This window comes from Microtus ochrogaster, chromosome 7, assembly GCF_000317375.1.
Source record: "Microtus ochrogaster isolate Prairie Vole_2 chromosome 7, MicOch1.0, whole genome shotgun sequence".
NCBI lineage: Eukaryota > Metazoa > Chordata > Mammalia > Rodentia > Cricetidae > Microtus > Microtus ochrogaster.
In genome coordinates, this window is record NC_022014.1 from 20,143,485 (window position 1) to 20,164,808 (window position 21,324).

General features: G+C 50.1%; 1 protein-coding gene across 2 annotated transcripts in view; it reads left to right on the forward strand.

Annotated features, from left to right (window-relative positions):
* The window catches only part of Lgals9 (galectin 9), a 24,260-nt gene extending 3,452 nt beyond the window's left edge, over positions 1 to 20,808 (forward strand). The window contains exons 2-11 of one of the 2 annotated variants that reach the window (XM_005349433.2): positions 4,782 to 4,870; positions 11,093 to 11,294; positions 12,901 to 13,011; positions 14,126 to 14,218; positions 15,814 to 15,849; positions 16,419 to 16,469; positions 17,011 to 17,052; positions 17,904 to 17,992; positions 18,142 to 18,304; positions 20,244 to 20,808. In XM_005349433.2, coding sequence (XP_005349490.2) covers positions 4,782 to 4,870; positions 11,093 to 11,294; positions 12,901 to 13,011; positions 14,126 to 14,218; positions 15,814 to 15,849; positions 16,419 to 16,469; positions 17,011 to 17,052; positions 17,904 to 17,992; positions 18,142 to 18,304; positions 20,244 to 20,390 — 1,023 coding nt within the window. In that variant the 3' untranslated portion in view covers positions 20,391 to 20,808. The remainder of the gene's footprint in view (positions 1 to 4,781; positions 4,871 to 11,092; positions 11,295 to 12,900; positions 13,012 to 14,125; positions 14,219 to 15,813; positions 15,850 to 16,418; positions 16,470 to 17,010; positions 17,053 to 17,903; positions 17,993 to 18,141; positions 18,305 to 20,243) is intronic. The other variant, XM_005349434.2, reaches the window with a different exon arrangement.
* Positions 20,809 to 21,324: the final 516 nt, after the last annotated feature.

Consider the following 21,324-nt stretch of genomic DNA (forward strand, 5'->3'; position numbering starts at 1 on the left):
GCTCCCACTTCTTTCTTTCTTTCTTTCTTTCTTTCTTTCTTTCTTTCTTTCTTTCTTTCTTTCTTTCTTTCTTTCTTTCTTTCTTGTTTTTTCGAGACAGGGTTTCTCTGTAGCTTTGGAGCCTGTAACTAGCTCTGTAGACCAGGCTGGCCTTGAACTCACAGAGATCCTCCTGCCTCTGCCTCCTGAGTGCTGGGATTAAAGGCGTGCACCACCACCACCCGGCAACTCACGCTTCTTTAAAAAACATTGTTTGTTGTGTGTGTATGCCTCAGAGGTCAGAGGACAATCTTGGGTACCGCCTTTTCCATCCACCACACTGGTCCCGAGGGCCTAACTCGGGCTGTCAGACTTGGTCACAGGCGCCTCCCTCCACTGAGCCCTTTCACACAGTATCTCTTCTGTTGCTGAGTCCTCTTCAGAGCCTGACCCCATGACCTCCCTGTTGCAAGGATACTGGTCCCTAGGTGAGACCTGCTGGCTAATCCAGCAGTCTCCTGCGTCAGGAGACTTTGGACTTTGGCGGTGTATCCGCAGTCTTTTTTGACACTTTAGTCAACATTCCCAGGCTCTGGACCGTTTCTGAGGATGGGGTGAGTGCTCGGAGCCTCAGACCTTCCCTGCAGCCTCTCTTGGGGATTTTCTCCAGAGATAGCTTATCTACAAATTAGTAACTGAACACAGCTGGCTGCCCCTCCCACTTTCTATACAAATGACCTCATCCTGGCCCAGCTGGTGAGGGCTCTTGCCCCGGAGCCTGGCGACTTGAGTTTGGTCCCTGGAATCCACACGGTGGACAGAAAGAACTGACTGCTGCAGGTTCTGGCCTCCACGACCGCACAAAATGAAATAAATACAGATGGTGTCATTCCGTATCCTTCCTCAGAGTCCCCACCTTCATCCTTTACAGACTGCGCCATGTGCAAACAGCTTGTTTATTTGCCTTTTCCTTTTAGTTCAGGTTCTTTCCAGTCCTTTGCAATCCATGCGGAGACATGAACAGCCTTGCTCCATGCTAAGACATGAACAGCCTTGCTCCGTGCTAAGACATGAACAGCCTGGCTCCATGCTAAGACACGAACAGCCATGCTTATAAGATCCACTCATGCTAAATAATGTTTCAGCATTTGGGGACTAAAGTCTAAGCTGGGGGTGGTGGGACACACGGCTATCCCAGCATGTAAGAGGTTGAGGCAGGAAATTCAAGGTCAACCTAGGCTATAGTTGGCCTAGGCTACCTGAGATTGCTTTAAGACACTGAAACCTCACAAAGCTTCTTTGGGAAATTGATTCTTCAGAGAGCAGCCCGTACTGCCCAGCATGTGTCTGTTCTCCTATACCTGTGTCTTCCTGTGCACGACTCACAGCTGTCTCATCCACTCTCTGATCTTCACGGCTTGTGATTGCCCCGGAGGGCTGGCAAGTTAAGTACCAAGTCTTCAGAGGCCAGCAAAAGCTCTGAGGAAAAGTCAGGCAAGGGGAGTTTTGTTTTTCACTTGTGTCTCTGTGAGTGTATGCCACGTGTCTTAGGTGCTCAGGGAGGCCAAAGGAGGACATCAGATCCTCTGGCACTGGAGTTACAAGTGGTTCCCTGATGTGGGTCCTCTGGAAAAGCAGGCTGTGCTTGCATCCTCCAGCCCCCAGGAGGAGTAAGTCCCCTTACAATCATCTCGTGCCAGGCTGCAGATATAATAAAGTATGCTTCTCTAGCAAACTTAAGACCCTCGGTTGAATCCCTAGTATCACAGAAACAAGACAACCAAACCTTCCCTGGCATGTCAGTGCACAGTTCCCTCCGGCTGCCTGTGGGGATGAGGGTGTAAACAAAGGAACTCAAACACGGCACACTGTTGTTTCCGGTTACTGAAACAGTGACAGAGCCAACGTGAGATGTGGCTCTCCCCGAATGATGACAGTGGGGTTGGTCTGAATGAGGGGGCCATCACAGGCTTCCATAGGTTCTGGGTGGCCAGACAACTGGAGGACGAAGGCCAGAAGGCAGCGTCAGTTAGGTAAGGAAGGAGAATCTGGCTGGGGTGTTGGTTAGCTATAGGTAGGAACTGACAGCATTTCAACAATCAGCAGGGGAAGCTGGAACATGGTGGAGATCCAACAGAAACACGGAACAAGGAACAGCAAGCCACAGGACAACGGAAGTTCTTTAAATCTATAGACTTTAGAGGGGAGGGGTTGCTGGTCTTAGATGGGAGAGTGAGCTTATGGGGAGTCAAAGTTTAGAGCAAAGAGCTCTCTGAGTTTATTGCTGAGGGGTTCTCTTTGCTTAGGCTTGAGGGGTCGCTGAGTTTAGCAGATTATTGAAGATGATTGATAGGCCTTAAGAGCTGTGTCTAGGAAGCCGACCCTAGAGTCCCATCCCTCTGCCTTAAGAACTGACACATGCTAGAAGTTTGTCATGCTAGGGAAGGTCCTAGATAGCATCCAAGTCATGGCGGATGTCTCTACCGGGCCAGCATTTGTGGTCTAACAGCCAGTGGGTTGACTTTGGTGGGTGGCTGTTTTCTGTTGATTTGAGCCTGCAGAGAAGTGCACAAACAGCCCGCCATCTCAGAGCCTGTCTTGCTTGTTCTCGTACACCTTCACCTTCCTTCCTTTCCAGTCCCAGGCCATTTCAGAATGACGCCAGTCGTATTTCACCGAACTCATCCTCTCACGTACCGCTAACCATACAGGGTGCATTTTCAACTAATTGCTTTTGAACTCAGATGCCCCTGCATCCACTTTCCAAGTGCTGAGATCACAGGTGTGCCGAACCACACCTGACAAGAATTCTTGTACGTTTGTGAGGAGTCAGCTGCACCCCAGAATTAGAACATGAACTCATCCCATTGCCCAGACTTCTGGTCTGGCGAGACTTTGGCAGCTCCGCTACCTGTGGTTGGTGTTTCCAGGTTCTTGGTGTCTTTTCCAAAGAATTCAAAGCAAGGGGCTTACAGGGATTTGCAGAGGGAGCCACACAGCTTATCCGAAGCGATGCTTTCAGTGAGAGTGGGAGATGCTCCAGACTGACAGTGGGCCAGGTGTGGGGAGTACTGCCTCCTTTTACAGGGTTCAAAAGAAGAGGGAACTGGTTACTAAGAGACGTGGTCCCAGTGGTTCTCTGCTTTGACGGATAGCTAATCTATTCGTTAGTTCAACCGTGCAAGTCCCTTCCCCCCTGCAGAGGCACCGGCTGGTGACTGGGAGGACCCTCCCCTCCCCCCCCATTTCACTGTTTCGCCTTACTACACAATACCCCAAACCAGTTCAGGCTGGACGAACCCTTTCTCTTTTTACTACCTGAACGCATTAGGGATCCATTTGAAAAGAAATTGTCTAAATTTGATTGTTACCAGGGAAACTACATTATTGCTCAGATGTGGGAGTAGTTCAGCCTGCTGCAGGTGCAGCCGTCAGAGACTTGGGGCGGGTGTTTCTAGCTGCATCGTTTGGAGACGGTTGTGCATGCATAGTACAAGCAGGTGGAGGAACCAGGCTACCAAGTGGAGTGTTAAGAGGAATGGGGGGTGCATAACCCCAAACCGAATAGGGTCCCAAGGTACTAAACTGTCTCGTGTTTGCTTGCTTGATTTCCCCAGCATGGGCATGGATGATGACCATTCGTTAGAGCCGAGTGACCAGTGCCCTGCTAAATGGTGTGAGGCCAACTCTGTCCCAATCCCTGTCACTCCCTATTGTGCCCTACCTGGCCACTTCACTCCATCACCTGCCTGACTCCTGGAGTATTTGATTTATTTAGGGCGTTGACTCAGAGTTGGTGTTGGAAAAGCCATTAAGAGCGCTGAAGGGATGTGGGAAATCCTGACTGTCTGCTAGCTGATTCTCACATCCACTCTTGGTGTCCAAGGCATTCTGGATGTTGATAAGTTATCAGTCTAGGAATTAGGCTCTGGGAGCACAAGGCAAGTGGTGGGAACAGAGAGGTACCAGCCTTGTGAAGAAGCAAGCAGGGGAGGTGGTTTATCCCCGTTTACAAATGGAGAAACTAAGGCAAAGAGAGACTATGTTTTGGAAGACCCCACAGATGCTGAGCAGTGATGAGGGTTCAAACCGACTCTAAAACATAGTGATGCTCAGTGGGACCCAGTGCTCCTTTAGGACACTTTAGGGAGATCAGGGAGAGACCTGAGGGTGGATTGCTTGCAGGGCCTGGGGTAGAGGGAACATTTAGGCTCACAGACTAGTGGGGCAAACATGAACAGGAGCCGTGAGCTTCAGGAATGAGGCTGCTTCCATCAGCCCACAGCAAAGCTGGTCTGGAGGGTGAGGTCCTGGTTGCCATTGTTACATGGTGGTAGGAGGGGATGCCTCCCTCTCAGCCCTCTCGTAGGAGGAAATGGTTTACTTTCCAAAACTGAACAGTAGGTCCCTTTGGTCTTCTGGCCTCCTGAATCCCTAGTCAGGACCCTGAGGTCTTTCGGGGAACTTGGTTTGGGGCCAGCAGCCCTCACCACCATTCTAGTTCCTTACTTTACATTTGCATGCTGTTTCCTTCTGGTAGGTTCCTCAGCTGTCACTTCCTTCAGATTATGGAAGGAAGTGACTTGAAGTCCACTGCCAGTCATGCCTCAGAAACCCGGCAAACTTCTGGTATCCTCAGAATGACTGTAATAACCTGGATTGGACCTGCGTCTGTGAGGGACCCTAAGTTCTGTGTGACTAGGATTCTAGCCCCTTGATGGCCATGCCCCCAAGCCCTAACTGTGTACTGCCACATCAAGCAAGTGCCTGCCAACCGATATCTCTCCCTTTTCCCTCTGCAGCCCATCCCCTTTTCTGGAATAATTCAAGGAGGACTACAGGAGGGACTTCAGATCACCATCCAGGGGACCATCCACGCCTTTGCAAATAAGTATGTGGGTGACACTTGTCTTTTTTTTTTTTTTTTTTTTTGGTTTTTTGAGACAGGATTTCTCTGTGGTTTTGGAGCCTGTCCTGGCACTAGCTCTTGTAGACCAGGCTGGTCTCGAACTCACAGAGATCCGCCTGCCTCTGCCTCCCTAGTGCTGGGATTAAAGGTGTGTGCCACCACCACCCAGCTGACACTTGTCTTTTTATTGCTGTGAAGAGACACAGCAATTCTCATAAAAGGAAACATTAATTGGGGCTGGCTTACAGTTTTCAGAGGTTTAGTCCATGATCATCATGGCGGGAAACATGCAGCACTCAGGCAGACATGGTGCTGGAGAAGAGCTGAGAGTTCTACATCTGGATCTGCAGTCAGCAGAAGGATACTGTGTGCCACACTGGGTATAGCTTGAACATATAAGACCTCAAAGCCTGCCTCCACGGTGGCACACTTCCTCCAGCAAGGCCACACCTCCTAGTATTGCCACTCCCTATGGACCAAGCATTCACATACACGAGTCTATGGGGTCATACCTATTCAAACCACTATAAAACTGATGTTAATCCCTCAGCAACCATGGAGCTACTGGCTATGGAGAGCTGGCCTTCCTATACCTCCTGCCATCCTGGCACCATTGACAGACGCTGTAGACTCCTGGCTCCTGAGTATGCTGCTCCCAGGGAGCTCACAGTCCGAGGGGGAAGTAGCGGCATGGCCAGAGTGGCCGGCCACAGGATGCACTCTTGACACCATGACATGGTGCTGCAAAAAGGGAAGTTCCATTAGTTCCCATGGCAGTTCTATTAATTTTCTTTTTAGGTGTGTTTGTGTGTGTTTGTGCACATGCACATACGTGTGCCTATGCCATGTGAGTGCAGGTGACAGAAGAGACCGGAAGAGAGTGTCAGAGTTATGAGCTGTCTGATGAGGATGCAGAAACTGAACTAGTGTCCTCTGAAGAGCAGGAAGTGTTCTTAACTCCCCTCCCCCCCACCCCCAGCTATCTCTCCAGTTCCAGCTCTATAGCCTCTTAAGTCCTAGGAAATATTTAGAGTTCCTATCAAGAGTGATCACAGGGATGGAGATGTAGCTCAATTAGTGGAGCGCTTACCTAGCACACGCAAGGTCCTGGGTAGATCCCAGAACTATATAAACAGCATATGGTGGTGCATGTCTGTAATCCAAGCGTGGGAGAGGCTGATGCAGGAAGATCAGAAGTTCAAAGTCACAAAAGCAGGTGGATCTCTGAGTTCAAAGCCAGCCTGGTCTACGTAGTGAGTTCCAGGATAGCCAGTGCTACATAGTGAGACCTTTCTTAAAAACAAAACAACAAAAAAGTTCAAAGTCAACCTCAACTACATAAGGAGCTTGAGACTAGCCGGGGATATACTATCTTTATAAAAGTAAGCCCCCCATGCCTGGCGGTGGTGGCACATGCCTTTATTCCCAGCACTCGGGAGGCAGAGGCAGGTAGATCTCTGTGAGTTCGAGGCCAGCCTGGTCTACAAGAGTGAGTTCCAGGACAGGCTCCAAAGCTACAGAGAAACCCTGTCTCGAAAAACCAAAAAATAAAAATAAAAAAAGGGAAGCCCCTGGTGGGTCTCTAAAATAATAAGCCCCTGTGAAGGCGGAGGATCTCAAGTTCAAGGCCTTTCTGTGCTACTAAGTGAGTTCTAGAACAGCCTGGGAAATTTATCAAGACTCTGTCTCAAAATAAAAACAAACAAACAAAAACAACAACCCACAGTTGTGATGGACGTAATCAAAATGTCAGACCCAGGAGGCAGAAGCAGCAGGATTAGAAGTTCAGGTTCCTCCTCCTCTACGCAGCAAGTTTGAGGTGAGGCTGGGCTGCAGGAGACCTCTCTCTAAAGAGGACTCAGTCTTTGATGTTGTGATCCTGTGTCTACTCAAGCCTCCCAAACACATGCCTAGCTGGGATAGTGCCTGACTTAGGGTCACAGGAATTTCTTGTAGGTCCTGATGTCTAAGGCTTCAGCCGTTGAGGACTTCAAAAGCGTTCTGCTGCCTAGAATGTTCCACAGAAAACTCAAACAGGCTCTCCATTTGAGAGGAACTTGATGGAACTGTCATAAGCTGTTACTGAGTGTGGCACAGTGTTGGGGTACACGTGACAGCCCTGTGTGAGGGCTACAGAGACCAGTGAGTAGCTGAGCTGGCACCACTTCAAGAGTTCAGGGAAGGCTGGACTGGTGGCACCTGAGGGAGAACCTCAGACTTGAACTTGGATCTTGAATCCAAGCTGGCTGTGACATGGGGAGGCAGGGCAAACACTGGTGGTGCTCCTTTTGTGAGTCCGCTTCTCTGGAAGTTTCTGTGATTTTAATTGCTGACCTTGGAGCCCTGGCTGTACTCCAGAAGTGGCTACAGGAGAGGCTTCCTCCTAGGAGTGGGATGGAAATGGGAGCTTTCCACTGTTGGTAAAAAGGGGAACTTGCCAAGTTAGTGTGGGTCAAGGGTCATATCAGGTGACACTTTGGAACTGAGATCAGAGTCTGTGCTTGCCTTCCGTACCTCATGTGTCTTCCTGACACACTTTCTGAAGACTGCCCTTGGGGTGAAGGCTTCTCATGCCTGGAGAACAACTTTACATAATTTTTGAATTTTTTAAAATTACGTGTATGTGTGTGTGCTCATGCGTGTACATGTGAGCATACACGCACACACTCACTCTTGCCATGGCGTGTATGTGGATATCAAAGGACACCTTGAAGAGTCTGTTCTTTCCTGCCTCCGTGAGGATCTCGGGGATAGAACCCAGGAGTCCAGGCTTGGCAGTATGTGTCTTTATCTGCTGAGCTATCTCGCCTGTTCGGAATTTGTTCTATTCATTCTGCAATAAGCAGGTTATGGCTGGCTTCCAACAGTGTAAGCTTCCAAACACTGTCCACTTGTTCAAAAAGACTTTCCTGAGAAGCATTTTTGTTTGTATGGTTTTTTTTTTGTTTTTTGTTTTTTTTTTTTTGAGACAGGGTTTCTCCATAGCTTTGGAGCCTGTCCTGGAACTCATTCTGTAGACCAGGCTGGCCTCGAACTTACAGAGAGTGTTGCTGCCTTCCGAGTGCTGGAATTAAAGGTGTGCGCCACCACCGCCCGGCTTGGGAACCATTTTTCTTTATTACTATTTTCAATTTTTATTTTATGTGTGAGAGTGTTTTTCCTACATGTGTGTCTGTATGCTACATGTGTGCATGTTGCCCACAAAGGTCAGAAGAGGCCTTTGTTTCCCCTGGGACTAGAGTTACAGATGGTAGTGAGTCACCACGTGGTGACTGGGAAGTAAATTTAGGTCTCAGCAAGAGCAACAAATGTTCTTAACCTCGGAACCCTCTCTCCAGTCCCCAGCGGGCAGAATTCCTGATGTCCATCTTTGTTATCAATTGTAATTAATTTCTAAGACATTCTTTTTTTCTCTTGCTTTTAATTTTTGAAGTATTTTTTAAAAATATTTATTTATTATGTATACAATATTCTGTCTGTGTGTATGCCTGCAGGTCAGAAGAGGGCACTAGACCTCATTACAGATGGTTGTGAGCCACCATGTGGTTGCTGGGAATTGAACTCAGGACCTTTGGAAGAGCAGGCAATGCTCTTAACCTCTGAGCCATCTCTCCAGCCCTTTTTGAAATATTTTTATCATGTATTACTTGTGACATTTTCATGCATGTGTATAATGTATGTGGATCATATTTACCTGCAGTATCCTCTCTTGTTCTCTCCCACTCCTCTTGAACCCCTTACCTTTCCCAACTAGCCCCCTTCCCCGCAGTCCATGCATTGTGTGTGACCATAAAGGTTGCTTCCCTGAGCATGCGTGAAAACATGTTTACAGGAACATGGTCACTTGGCTATTGTGGCTGCACCACTGAAGAAGACTTCTGGCCAAACCCCCGTCCCCACATCTGCTGTTAACTTCTTAAAATTCCCCAGGGAAGCGTGTGAAGTCAGGAGCCCTCCTCCCTCCAGACAGTGCTGTCGTCTGATGCTGTCTTGTGTGGGTCTTATAACCGTAGCTGCTCTGGGCTCAGAAGGAAAGTGGCCGTGTTACACCTGGAAGACAGTGTTCCAGAGCATTCCATCCTTCCCCAGGACTTCATTCGTTCAGTCTTTCTGCCCTCCCTTCCGCAACATTCTGCGAACCTTGGCAAGGGTGATAGAGATGGCCCATTTATGTTTTTGTTGGTTTTTACCATTGATGCCCATGTGTGACTGTCACTTTTTCTGCAGTTATCACCGCCCACTACAAAAAGAGGCTTCTCTGCCCACGGCTGACAGAGCTTTGATCTACAGACACAAACATGATTATGTAGAGATGTTTTTTTTTGTGAACATTGTGTCCATTTTAGCAACACAGTGGTATTAGCTTCTCCATTAGAGCCTAAGACCTTCTAGCTGCAGGCTTTTATTTCATTTTATTGTATTTTATTTGGTTTTTCGAGACAGGGTTTCTCTGTAACTTTAGAGTTTGTCCTGGAACTAGCTCTTGTAGACCAGGCTGGCCTTGAACTCACAGAGATTCCCTACCTCTGCCTCCCGAGTACTGGGATTAAAGGCGTGCACCACCACCGCCCCGGCTAGGCTAGTTGCAGGCTTTTATCCAGGTCTACAGTACCAGGCATGAATTTCTGCCTCAAATCCAATCAGAAAGTAGTTGGTACCACCGTAACAGGCTGGCCCCTGTTGACCAGTGGGTACATTGTCTCAGTTAGGGTTTCTCTTGCTGGGAAGAGACACTATGACCCTGGCAAGAAAAACATTTAATAGAGGATGGCTTACAATTAGAGGTTTCGTCTGTTATGGTCATAGCTAGAAGCGTGACGGCGTGCAGGCAGATGTAGTGTCGGAGAAGGAGCTGGGAGTTATATGTCTTGATCCACGAGCATCAGAAGGAGACTGTGTACCACACTGGGCGTGGCTTGAGCACATGAGACCTCAAAACCCACCCCCACAGTGACACACTTCCTCCGACAAGGGCACATCTCCTAATAGTACCACTCCCCGTGGCCACGCATTCAAACACGTGAGTCCACGGGCTCCATTCCTACCGCCACAACGTCATGCCTGGCCAGATGGGCTTTGTATTAGTTTGCCTCTTTGTTGCTAAAGCACACCAACCAAAAGCAACTTGAGGTGGAAAGGGTTTATTTGGCATGTAAGTTACAATCCATCACGGAAAGAAGTCAAGGAAGGCGCCGAAGCAGAGACCACAGAGGGATGCTGCTTACTGGCTTGCTCCCCCTAGTGTGCTCAGTTATCTTTTTATCTATCTATCTACTATCTATCTATCTATCTATCTATCTATCCATCCATCTATCCTTCTATCTATCTATTCATCCATCTATCTATCTATCCATCCATCCATCTATCATCTGTCTATCTATCTATCCATCCATCTATCTATCATCTGTCTGTCTATCTATCTATCCATCCATCTATCATCTGTCTGTCTATCTATCCATCTATCTATCCATCCATCTATCTATCTATCATCTGTCTATCTATCTTTCTATCCATCCATCATCTGCCTATCTATCTATCTATCTATCTATCTATCTATCTATCTATCCATCTATCCATCTATCTATCCATCCATCTATCATCTGTCTATCCATCCATCTATCTATCGTCTATCTATCTATCTATCTATCTATCTATCTATCTATCTATCTATCTATCTATCTATCTATGCAACCCCAGCCCACCTGCCCAGAGATTCACTGCCCAGGCCCGCCTACACCAGCCGACAATCAAGAAGAATGCCCGATAGACCTGCTCCTAGGTCAACCCTCGGAGGCAATTCACCAGCCGAGGTTTCCTCATTCCAGATGTGTCAACAACCAAAATCAGCCATGACAGTGGTGCTGCATACAGGGTACACAGCTGAGTAAGATGGTTGATGACAGTTCTCCAGAAACAATTCCCCTGAATAGCGCCTGCTGAGCTCCAAGTTCCAGCTTGGTTCCTCTGTGTCCTGTGACCAGAGCCTGGGGCAAAAGATGGGCGGGTTTTTGTCGTTGATGGAGGCTGCTGCTGCTGTCATTTTCCCTTACCAATTGTCTGCTTAAGGAAAGGGTGCAGGAAGGGCAGAATGCAGTGACTGCTGGGGGTACGTTAGGTCGGAATTTGATGAACCCCAACAAGCTAACAAAGCAGACAGAGGCGGTTCTGTCCAACCCTGGCGGTAAGCCTATTTCTCTGCCTTAGGATTGCTGTGAACTTTCAGACCGGCTTCAATGAGAATGACATTGCCTTCCACTTCAATCCCCGGTTTGAAGATGGAGGGTATGTGGTCTGTAACACGAAGCAGAAAGGACAGTGGGGGCCCGAGGAGAGGAAGATGCAGATGCCCTTTCAGAAGGGGATGCCCTTTGAACTTTGCTTCCTGGTGCAGAGGTCAGACTTCAAGGTGAGTGGGGAATTAACCCCCCCCCCCCCGCAAAAAAACCTGTCCTCCTGGGTGGACTACATTTTAATAGCCATGCTCACTGAGATGCGACCTTTGCCTCACACGCTCCAGCCTGTGTCTACAGACACACCTCTTGATTTTATTACTCAGAAAATAAGACCTCAATCTTCACCATGTTGCTTTTAGGTCCCATGTGTAAAAAAACCAAACAAGCAAACAAACAGAAACCCAAAGCCCCACCCCCCAAATCTCTGTATTTATTCTTTGATAATTTCATACACGTGTAGAATGTATTTTGAGTAAACACACTCCCCCCCTTCAGCCCCTTTCCACTCCCTCTGGAACCTTGACCTTCCCCACTCCCCTCTTTTATGTCTTTACCCCCTCAACAGCCCACGGAGTTTTATTAGAGTCACGTTGTACACATGGGTGTGAAGCTGTTTGCTGGATTACGGCCACCCGGCAGCAGCGACAGAACTGAAAAGATATGGCTCCCCTCTCCCCCCACACCAGTGCCAACTGTCAGTCAAAAGCTCCTCCAGAGGGTGGGACCTCGTGCGCAGGTAGCTTCACAGGTCCCAAAGTCCAAGATAGCTCCATTCCTCCACCACAGGTCCCAGTAGCATCTACTCTTGTGGTGCTGGGGGTCAGACCTAGCCTCCTGTGTATTAGGCAAGCCCTCTGCCACTGAGCTGCGTCCCCAGTCTCACCGTGTGTCTGCTGACAGCTTTGTTCTGTCCTTTCTTCAGGCTAGAAGGCAGTGACTTTACAGGAGAAACTCGGGGTACCGTCTCTGAGGTGGGGTGGGGTGAGTGTGTCTACTCCTGAGCTTGTCTGTGTGACACTGGGCTTCTTGTGTGCGCTCAGCAAAACCTGATGTTGCCTTTCCTGTGCGGCTCATAAGCATCCTACGCACAGGTGAGGGCTGCGATGTAGTTCACTGGGTAGGATGCTTGTCTAGCTCGCATGAAGCTCTGGAGAAACTGGGCATGGTGGGACACGTCTGTAATCCCTGCATTTGGGGAGTGAAGCAGGAAGATCAGGTCATCCTCAGCTACGTAGCAAGTTTGAGGCGAGCCTGGGCTACACGAAACCCTTTTTCAACATCAACAACAACAACAAAATTAACTCCCATGAATCAAGATCGAAAAGATAAATCTGGGGACTGCAGAGATGGCTCAGTGGTTAAGAACACTTGCTCTTGCAGAGGTCCGGAGTTCGGTTCCCTACACCCGCATGGCAGCTCACAACCATCTGTAGTCCAGTTCTAGGGGATCAGACACCCTCATCCAGCAGCACAGGCATACATGTGGTGTGCATTCATGCACACAGGCAAAACATCTATACGCATAAAAAGAAATAGCTCTAAAAATATTCTAAAAAAGGAGCGATAAGCCTGGAGTAATAAGTGAGTGACAGTCTGAACTGCAGATCAGGAGCCCAGTGGACAGTGGGTCTGAGTGCAGTGACCCATCACACCCCACTGAGGGTGATGCCCCTGCCTCGAAGGGCTGGCTGCGAGATGCGGGTTCAGCTCTTTATTTCCGAATGTAAAGCTAGGTGTAGCCTGGGCCGACACGCCCCCGCTTCAATTCTCTTCCCGCAGGTGATGGTGAACAAGAACTTCTTCACGCAGTACCCACACCGTGTTCCCTACCACCTTGTGGACACCATTGCTGTCTCCGGCTCCTTGAACTTGTCCTTCATCACCTTCCAGGTCAGGAGCGGCTGGCACCTGTCCCCGGGTTGAAGGACAGTGACCAGCTGGGCATGTGTCCACTCAGCAGGGCACCAGCAAGCATCTTCCCCGGGTAGCTTTGGGGCTGCACTGGTTCTCTGGTTTGGTGTCTGTCTGCCTGCCTGTTGTCTGTCCCTCTGTCCGTCTTGGTGTTGCTTTCTCTGTAATGAACAATCGGCCTGGGTCTCCAAGATGCCAAAGCTGCTCTTTCTCTGCAGCTGTCCAATGCTAGATGACCAGGGAGTCCTAGAAGGGGCACAGCATGGTTCCTGGAGCCCAGTCTGGGTCTGTTTGACCTCTGTATTAGAAAGGAAGAAAGAAAGAAAGAAAGAAAGAAAGAAAGAAAGAAAGAAAGGAAGGAAGGAAGGAAGGAAGGAAGGAAGGAAGGAAGGAAAAGGAAAAAGCCAAAAACTTTCTGCATGTGAGTTTTTTGCTGCATTCTGTGTCAGGATCTCACTTTGTAGCCCAGGCTGGCCCCTAACTTGTGACCCTTCTGCCTCAGCCTCTTGATCGCTGGATTACAGATATATGTTACCAGGCTCAGCTCTGAAAACAAAGTATTTTATTTATATGAAGACAGTGTCTCACTCTATAGCCGTGGCTGGCCTTGAACTTGTGACCATCCTTCTGCCTCGGTCTCCACAGTGCTGTGATTACAGGCATGTAACACCAGGCGCAGTTCTGAAAATCCATTTTTTCTTTTAAAGACAGGTTAGGCCCAGTTCTGAAAACCCATTTTTTTTTTTCTTTTAAAGAGAGGTTCTTACTGTATAGCTTGGGCTGGCCTTGAATTCTGTGTAACCCAAATACCAAAAATACCAAACACAGTATATAAATAAATAAATATCTAGAGATAGTCTGTGAAAAACTGGGTGTGCCAGGATATGCTAGGCCCATTTCCCCCAGCCTTAGGCTCACACTCCGTTTCCTGACCATCTTCCTGCAGGAGCACCCTGATTTCATTCACGCCAACCTAACCCTTTTCTTGGCCTCTTTCCACGGGGTCAGAAGCTAACCCTCTCTCTCTTTGCCTGTGCTTGCTCTGACCATGCCCCCTGCTTCCTGTCACCCAGACATGCTTTTGTTTTAACAGAACTCAGCAGCCCCTGTCCAGTCTGTCTTCTCCACGGTGCAATTCTCTCATCCTGGCCAGTTCTCACAGAACCCCCGGGGCCGCAAACCAAAAGTGAGTTAAGTGTTTGGGGCCCCGGAGGTCCATCAAAATGATAGAGCCCAGAGGCAGGTGCCAACCACAGGCTATCCTGGGCCTTCAGGCCCCACCTCCGCATTGCATTCTTTCACTTCCCCTTTGTTCTGCCAGGCTCGATCATCCCTCCCTCCTTAGCCACTGTCTGGGTCCAGCCTGTGGTAATCCCCCCCCCCCCATCTGTGGCTCCGTTCCTTTCCCCCGCTCCTGCCCACCACTGCACAGTGCCCTCCCCCAAGACATTCCACCTCACACTCCCCCACTGTAAAAACTGTTAGACTTGGGTCCCAAAGTCTTTCTAAACAGAGCCCAAACCTGATGGATACCTGTAATCCTAATACTTGGGGACAGGGTCTGGAAGGATCATAAGTTCAAGATCACTCTCAGCCTGGACTACGTGGGACAAAAAACAAAACAACAGCAAAAAAACCAACAAACCCTTAAATAATAAATAGACACAAGCTCCAATTCCCTCCGAGACATAAGAGAACACTTCCTCGCCCAGACCCAGCTCACGACCCTGCTCAGCCGAGCCTCCTCCACCGCTCACTCCAGACACCTCTCTTGCATAGGCTGCCTTCTGTCCACCTGGTCCCTGGCAAACTATTAATTACACTATAATTCTTTGTTTAAATGGCACTCAAGAGTTTATACTCTGACCCACCCTATGTCACCGTGGGCTTTGTGCCTGTCTGTGCTGGCTTGGGTCACAACATCCTTTGTACGTCTGTCTTCATTGTGCCACCCGCTCTCCGCCTGCCCAGGAGCCCCTGGAAGACTAACAGCGTGGCTTGTTCGTTCTTTTGTGTATTTCTGGCTCCTCGCATGGCGCTGGCGTGCAATAGAGCTCCACCCCCAACCAGGAAGAATGGAAAGCAAACAGAGGAGGGAGGGGGTTCTGGGGTGGGAGTGGGATGGGGGCAGGGAGGAAAGGCCAGCAGCTCTCTCTGTGGTCACCCAGGCAGTTGGGGTTAGGGGAAAGGTACTAGCCTTTCTTGGTTCTTGATGGTCCAGGCCAGGACCCGCTTTCTACCGTACTAACTTCTGGAAGCCTTCGCAGGGCAGCCTAGTGTTGACCCTGGCCTGGAGGGTAGAGGATGCCATGGTTACAATATGGCCAGGCTGGATTCTATTTGGAATCTTCTATCTCGTTGGCTACCTGAGCAAGTCTGAACAAGTGGCTTAACCATCAGGAGCCTCGGGGCTCACCAGGGGGATGGGATGCAAGAGTTCTGCCTCCGAGGAAAGCTCTGGAGCTGTGTGCTGAGTATGGAATGCTAACTTTCACCTAGCAGGTGAAGTGGGAGGTGGTGCTCTTGCCTCTGAGGGCCCAGAAACGATGTGGTTGTGGTCTGGCAGATTGACTCCTCTCTCAGGAAGCCAGGAGACAGTCTCCTGACACCCCTGTGCACAGGAGGGTGAGAACTGGGTGCAGTGGGCTTGAAGGAGGTAAGCATGTCTCGGAAGGTACAGCTGACCACAAGAACCACATCTGGAGTTTGAAATTGTCTCTCACCCACCCACAGACTCCATAGATAATATCTCCGCCTTTCCCCCCCCTTGATCCTTTTCAGCCTCAGGGCATCCGGCCTGCCCACCAGGCACCCGTGGTAAGTTCCTTGATCCTTTTACATTTTAGAACCTCTTCATTATGGCCCTTGTGGGTTAAAAGGAGGGGTAGGCTCAGCCTCCCCCATGAGGCTCCCCATGCACCAGGCTTCAGCGGTATTGGTGGGAAGGGATCGCAGGTGTGCCTGCTTGGCTCCGATCAAATAGAAAATGGGGCTGGGGGCTGAATTCTGTCAGTGAAGTGCTTGCCCAGCTCTTGCAAAGTCTGATCTTTAGCACTTCACAAACAACGCGTGATGGTGCGCGCTGTAATCCCAGCGCCAGCGCGGGGAGGCAGAAGTAGGCAGAATGGGTTCGTTTGTCCCAGAGGGAGCCACACGTTCATCCCTCCCTCAAGGCTGGTGGGGTGGACCTCTAGTGTAATCCAGCTTCCCCTGAAGTAGAGTAATGCCTCTCCCTGTCCCTGTCTGGGGAGGGGCTGTGGTGAAAGACCTCCCTGGTTAGAATTCGAGGTTCAAGCTTAAGGGCGAAGATCAAGTAGCGCCCTCTGGTGGCACGTGATAGTCTTCACAATGGCGAGAACTGGTTCAGACCCCTTTCTTCTTCCCAGGCTCAAACCGTCATCCACACAATTCACAGTGCCTTTGGACAGCCATTTCCTGTAAGTATAAACATTTTTTTGTTATGCTACAGCCCCACTCCTTTCCTTTAATCAAAACCAGAATTCCCTAGAGTCTCAAAGTTGGAACCAAAGTGCTTATGAAAGAGGGTGGAGAAACCTGGGCACGGGCCCTGTGCTAGAAAGATGACGCGGCTCAAACTCTCCTAGGTACAGCACAGATTCAGAAACAGTCTTCCGAGGAATACAACTGGTAGACACACTGTCTTCCAGTCGCCCAGGCTCCAGCCTCTAGCTGGCTTACTAAGGTCAAGCCCCTTGTCGAGGCACTGCTCACAGCTGGTCTAACTCCCCCCAACCCCCCCCCCCCCCCCGTGCAGTGCAGGTGGGGGACCCCAAGTCGGCTGGGCTGCACGGAGAGTGGCTAAAGGGCAGGGGACCATAAAGGGCGCAAGGAAAACAGCAGGAAGTTTCAGAAATGCTGGCTTGACAGAGAAGGGGAATGGGAGGTCTCAAGGGCTAGATATTGAGGTCGCCCTGAAGTATGTGTCACTTCTAAGTGGAATCCTGATCTCTCCCACAGACTTCCGGAATCCAGCCTGTGGTGTACCCCTCCTCGGCTTATGTAAGTGGTTCCCTACAGAGAGCCTGAGCTTGGCTCTGTTAGGCATGGTGAGAGATGGAGGGCATTTTTAGTGGGGACCATCCTCTGACTTGCATGATCAGTTAAAGTTCCTGCATCCAGGTGAACAGTTAGAAATACCCATGCAAATTAGCAGAGAGCTGAACAGAGCTTTCAACTTTAAAATGGCCCCTTCAGCATGAGCAAGTGGAAGCCCTACCTTGGCTACTTTTCTATTGACCTCACAAACACCGCGAACACAGCACCTCGTAGAACAAAGGGTTTGATTTGGGGCTTAAGAGTCTGTGACCATTATGGCAGGGAGCATGGCAGCAAACAGGCAGGCGTGGTACTGGAGCAGTAGCTGAGTGCTCACATTTTGTAGGAGGGAGGAGGGAGGGAGGGAGAGAGAGAGAGTTAGAGTGTGTGTGTGTGTGTGTGTGTGTGTGTGTGTGTGTGTGTGAATGATGCAGGTCACTTGAAACCTCAAAGCCCAGCCCCAGTGACACATTTTCTCCTACAAGGCCACTCCTCCCAATCCTTCCCAAACAGTTCCACCAACTGGCGGCCAACTATTCAAATATACGAGCATCTGAGGGTTGGCATTCTATTCAAACCCCAACACCCCAACAAGACATTTGTGCCCTGTCAAGATTCCTCCCATGGTAGTTGAAATGTATTTTGAGAAACACTGGAAGGTTTTCTTTTAACTTTAATGAACCAAGTAAAGGACCCTGGGTTCCCTCCAGAAGATGCAGGACTCATAGGCATGACTTCAGAGTCCGCAGTCCCTTGTGCTGAGTCCCTGCTGCAGCAGTCCAGCTGCTGATGAGCTGTTTTCATCCTCCCAACAGCCTGTACCTTTCTTTACCTCCATTCCAAGTGGGCTCTACCCATCCAAGACCATCCTCATAGCAGGCATGGTCCTGCCCAATGCTAAGAGGTAAGACAGGCCCCCAGGACTCTTGGGAGACTGGTGGCTCCCAGGGTTGTTCTGGCCAGACTCTGGCTCTGAGCCACCTGGGGGTGATGGGTAAGGGTGGGCTCAGAGCTCCGTGCTCAGACAGGGTCTGTGTGAACTGCCCATCCCAGGTTCCACATCAACCTTCGTTCTGGGATGGACGTTGCTTTTCACCTGAATCCCCGTTTGGATGAGAAGGTGGTGGTCCGAAACACCCAGATCAACAGCTCCTGGGGGCCTGAGGAGCGAAATCTGCCTGGGAAAATGCCCTTCAATCGTGGCCAGAGCTTCTCGGTAAGATGCTGGGATGCAAGAGGGGGCTGCATGGGTCTGTGATGGGATGGAGGCTATGAGGGCTGCACCACAAAGAGGGAAGAATGTTGTGTAAATCGGTATTATTTCATGACAGCTGTCCCTGCTGAAGTAAGGGCTTCTATCTGCTGTGCCCCCTTCCCCGTTCTGGGGACTGATCTACAGTCTTGTGTACGCTGGGCAAGTACAATACCACTGAGCTACATCTCCAGCCCTCCTTTTGTTTTATTTTAGGGAGGGACTCACTTTAGCCCAGGCTTACTTACAAATCACTTTGTAGGGTGGCTGGCCTAGAGGTCAGGTGATTCATCTACCTCAGCCCCCCAAAAGCTGAGATTACAGGCCTGAGCCTTTCTTTCTTTGCTTTACCCTCCCTCCATCCCTCCCTCCCTCCCTCCCTCCCTCCATCCTTCTTTTCTTCTATTTTGAGACGGGGCCTTGGTAAGGTTAGTCTTGAACTGCCTGAATGCTGCTTCAGTTTCCTGCATAGGTCAAAGTACAGTTCTGCTCTCCAGGGCACTGTTCCTGCTTTCTACAGATGGACAAACACATTCACAAGATCGAGGCACTTGCATGAAGTCATACCAGCCAGTTTGTGCCAATCAAACCCGGGAGTGAATTGCCATTCACTCCTTTGCTTCTGCAATTATAGTCACCCAGGAGGAAGCACACTGAGAGCGGGATTCGCGCTCAGCCGAAAGCCTGATCCCTAAGCAGGCCTTATCGACCCTGATGATGACATCAGATCACCCCATGAGCTTAAATTAGAAGAATCAGTGCCTGGGCCCCACCCCAGGGCAACGTGCAGCCATTGTTTGAAAATGTCATGGCAACATGCTCTGCCTCAAGGTTGAGAGAAGAGTGTAGGGCTCTATGGGTAGTGAAAGGAGCTTGTATTTTGTTATTGTTGAGACGTGTAGCCCAGGCTGGCCTCACACTTGCTATGCGTTCAAGGCTGGCCTTCAACTCCTGATCCTTCTGCCTCTCAAGTGCTGGGATTAATTATAGACATGCAACAAGCCTGGCTCTTTTTTTTTTTTTTTGACTGCTAGGATTGGACTGGCATGTGTGAACTGTCAGGCCCTGCTGAGGTTTTTGCGGGTTTCTTTTTGTTTTTTGTTTGCTTTTTAATGTGTATGAGTGTTTTTCTGCATGGATATACATGCACCATGTGCATGCATGCTTGAGGCCCTCAGAAATCAGAAGTCATCCGATCCCTTGGAACAGGAGTTACAGGCAGCTGGGAGCTTCCACGTGGGAGCCGGGAAGTGGACCCAGTGCCTCTGCAAGAGCAGCCAGTGCTCTTAGCGGTGGAACCCTCTCTCGCCCCCTGAGCTACGATTTTAATTTAGTGAGAACAAAGACCTAACAAGACTGAGTCCCCCAGAGCAGAAACGGTGGAGCAGGCGGAGTCTGCAGCATCTGGACAGCGCCCCACATACTAGCTTGGGCCTCACACACTGCGCGATGAGTCTTAGCGGTGGCCATGGGTCACGATGCTTTAACGTTTGTACCAGTTGTCTCATTGAGAATGACACAGACAGCCTGAGCCGCCATTCCTGTCGCTAGTGGCTTAGGGTTCAGCTGGAGAGTGAGCATGAGGGTGAGGGATATGGTCTGAGCAGACAGTTGGCTGACATGGGTAAGGGTCAGGGGGTGCGAGAGACAGGGTAGGTCATTGTAAGGGATGGGCCAGCACTTTCCCCTGTAGAGGAAACAACATTCTGGGCTTGGGAACAGCCTATGCTAATGTTCTAGGCCAAGAGAACATTTGTGTTTGGTGAAGGGCAAACCATTCAGGTTAGCTAGATGGAGGCCAGGTTTTAGACTGACTCCTGAGGAAGGAGAGATGGGAGTGGGAGAGGGAGGTGCGAACCTGCGTTGCCAAGTGCCCTGTGAATGTTGTGGCGTCTCTCCCCAGGTGTGGATCCTGTGTGAAGGTCACTGCTTCAAGGTTGCCGTGGACGGGCAGCACCTGTGTGAATACTTCCACCGTCTGAAGCATTTGCCGGCCATCAACAGTCTAGAAGTGGCAGGCGATGTCCAACTGACCCACGTGCAGACATAGGCAAAGGCCTAGAAATGAGGGCTGGGGCACCCTGTTGTGTTTTGTTAGCTCTTCTCTGCCTCGGCCCTGGCTCCCCAGAACCCGCCATCAGAAGATCACCTCATGGACAGGAGTTTCAGAAGGGGGAACTCCCAGTTCACTTCACTCTACGAAGTGGGTGTCCTGGCTATGTGGCACATGGCTTTCAGCCCACAGTCTCATGGTTCTCCAACTAGTTATACACTGAGGGAAGTGACCCCCTGAGTCTGCCCCTTTCTCTGATCTTCAGCTTCTCTGGCCCTTTTTGTCCCTTCTTCCCATCACTCCACCGTGGGAAGGCCACCTGGTGTCAGCCCACTGCCTCCAACTGACCAGACTGTCCTCATCAGTTCTTCCCATGCTTGCCCAGTGTCCATACAATAAATCATGCTTCTTCTCACACACATGAGAGATGACTTGCTTATTGAATGGGGCTGGAGACATTCTGGAACCTTCTAAAGAGATTGGGAGGAAGCAGGTTGGTGCCCATACCTGCTCACAGGGGTCCCTCTCAAACCCCAAAGGTGTTGGGGTAACTGGGTGGGGACTGGAACACACAGTCTCTGGTGGGAATGCTGGCCTCTGTAAATAACCTCAGGCCCCTGAGGTAGGGACAGGCTGGGCAGAGCCCCTGGGAGCCTCGGTAGCTTATGCTGGGTGGGAGGGGAGGCAATGGGATAAGGGATAAGGAGTTGATCTGCGGTAGGCCTCCCAGCAGAGGGGATTAGGGTGGGGACCCACCACATGAGAGATCTCCTGCACCCTGCTAACTCATCAAGGCCTCCATCACTTTTGAGACCTCAGGTCAGCAACATCGCCAACACCTGGGAGCTGGTCAGAACTGCAGCAGCTCAGCCGGGTGGTGGTGGCGCTCGCTTTTAATCCCAGCACTTGGGAGACAGAGGCAGGTGGATCT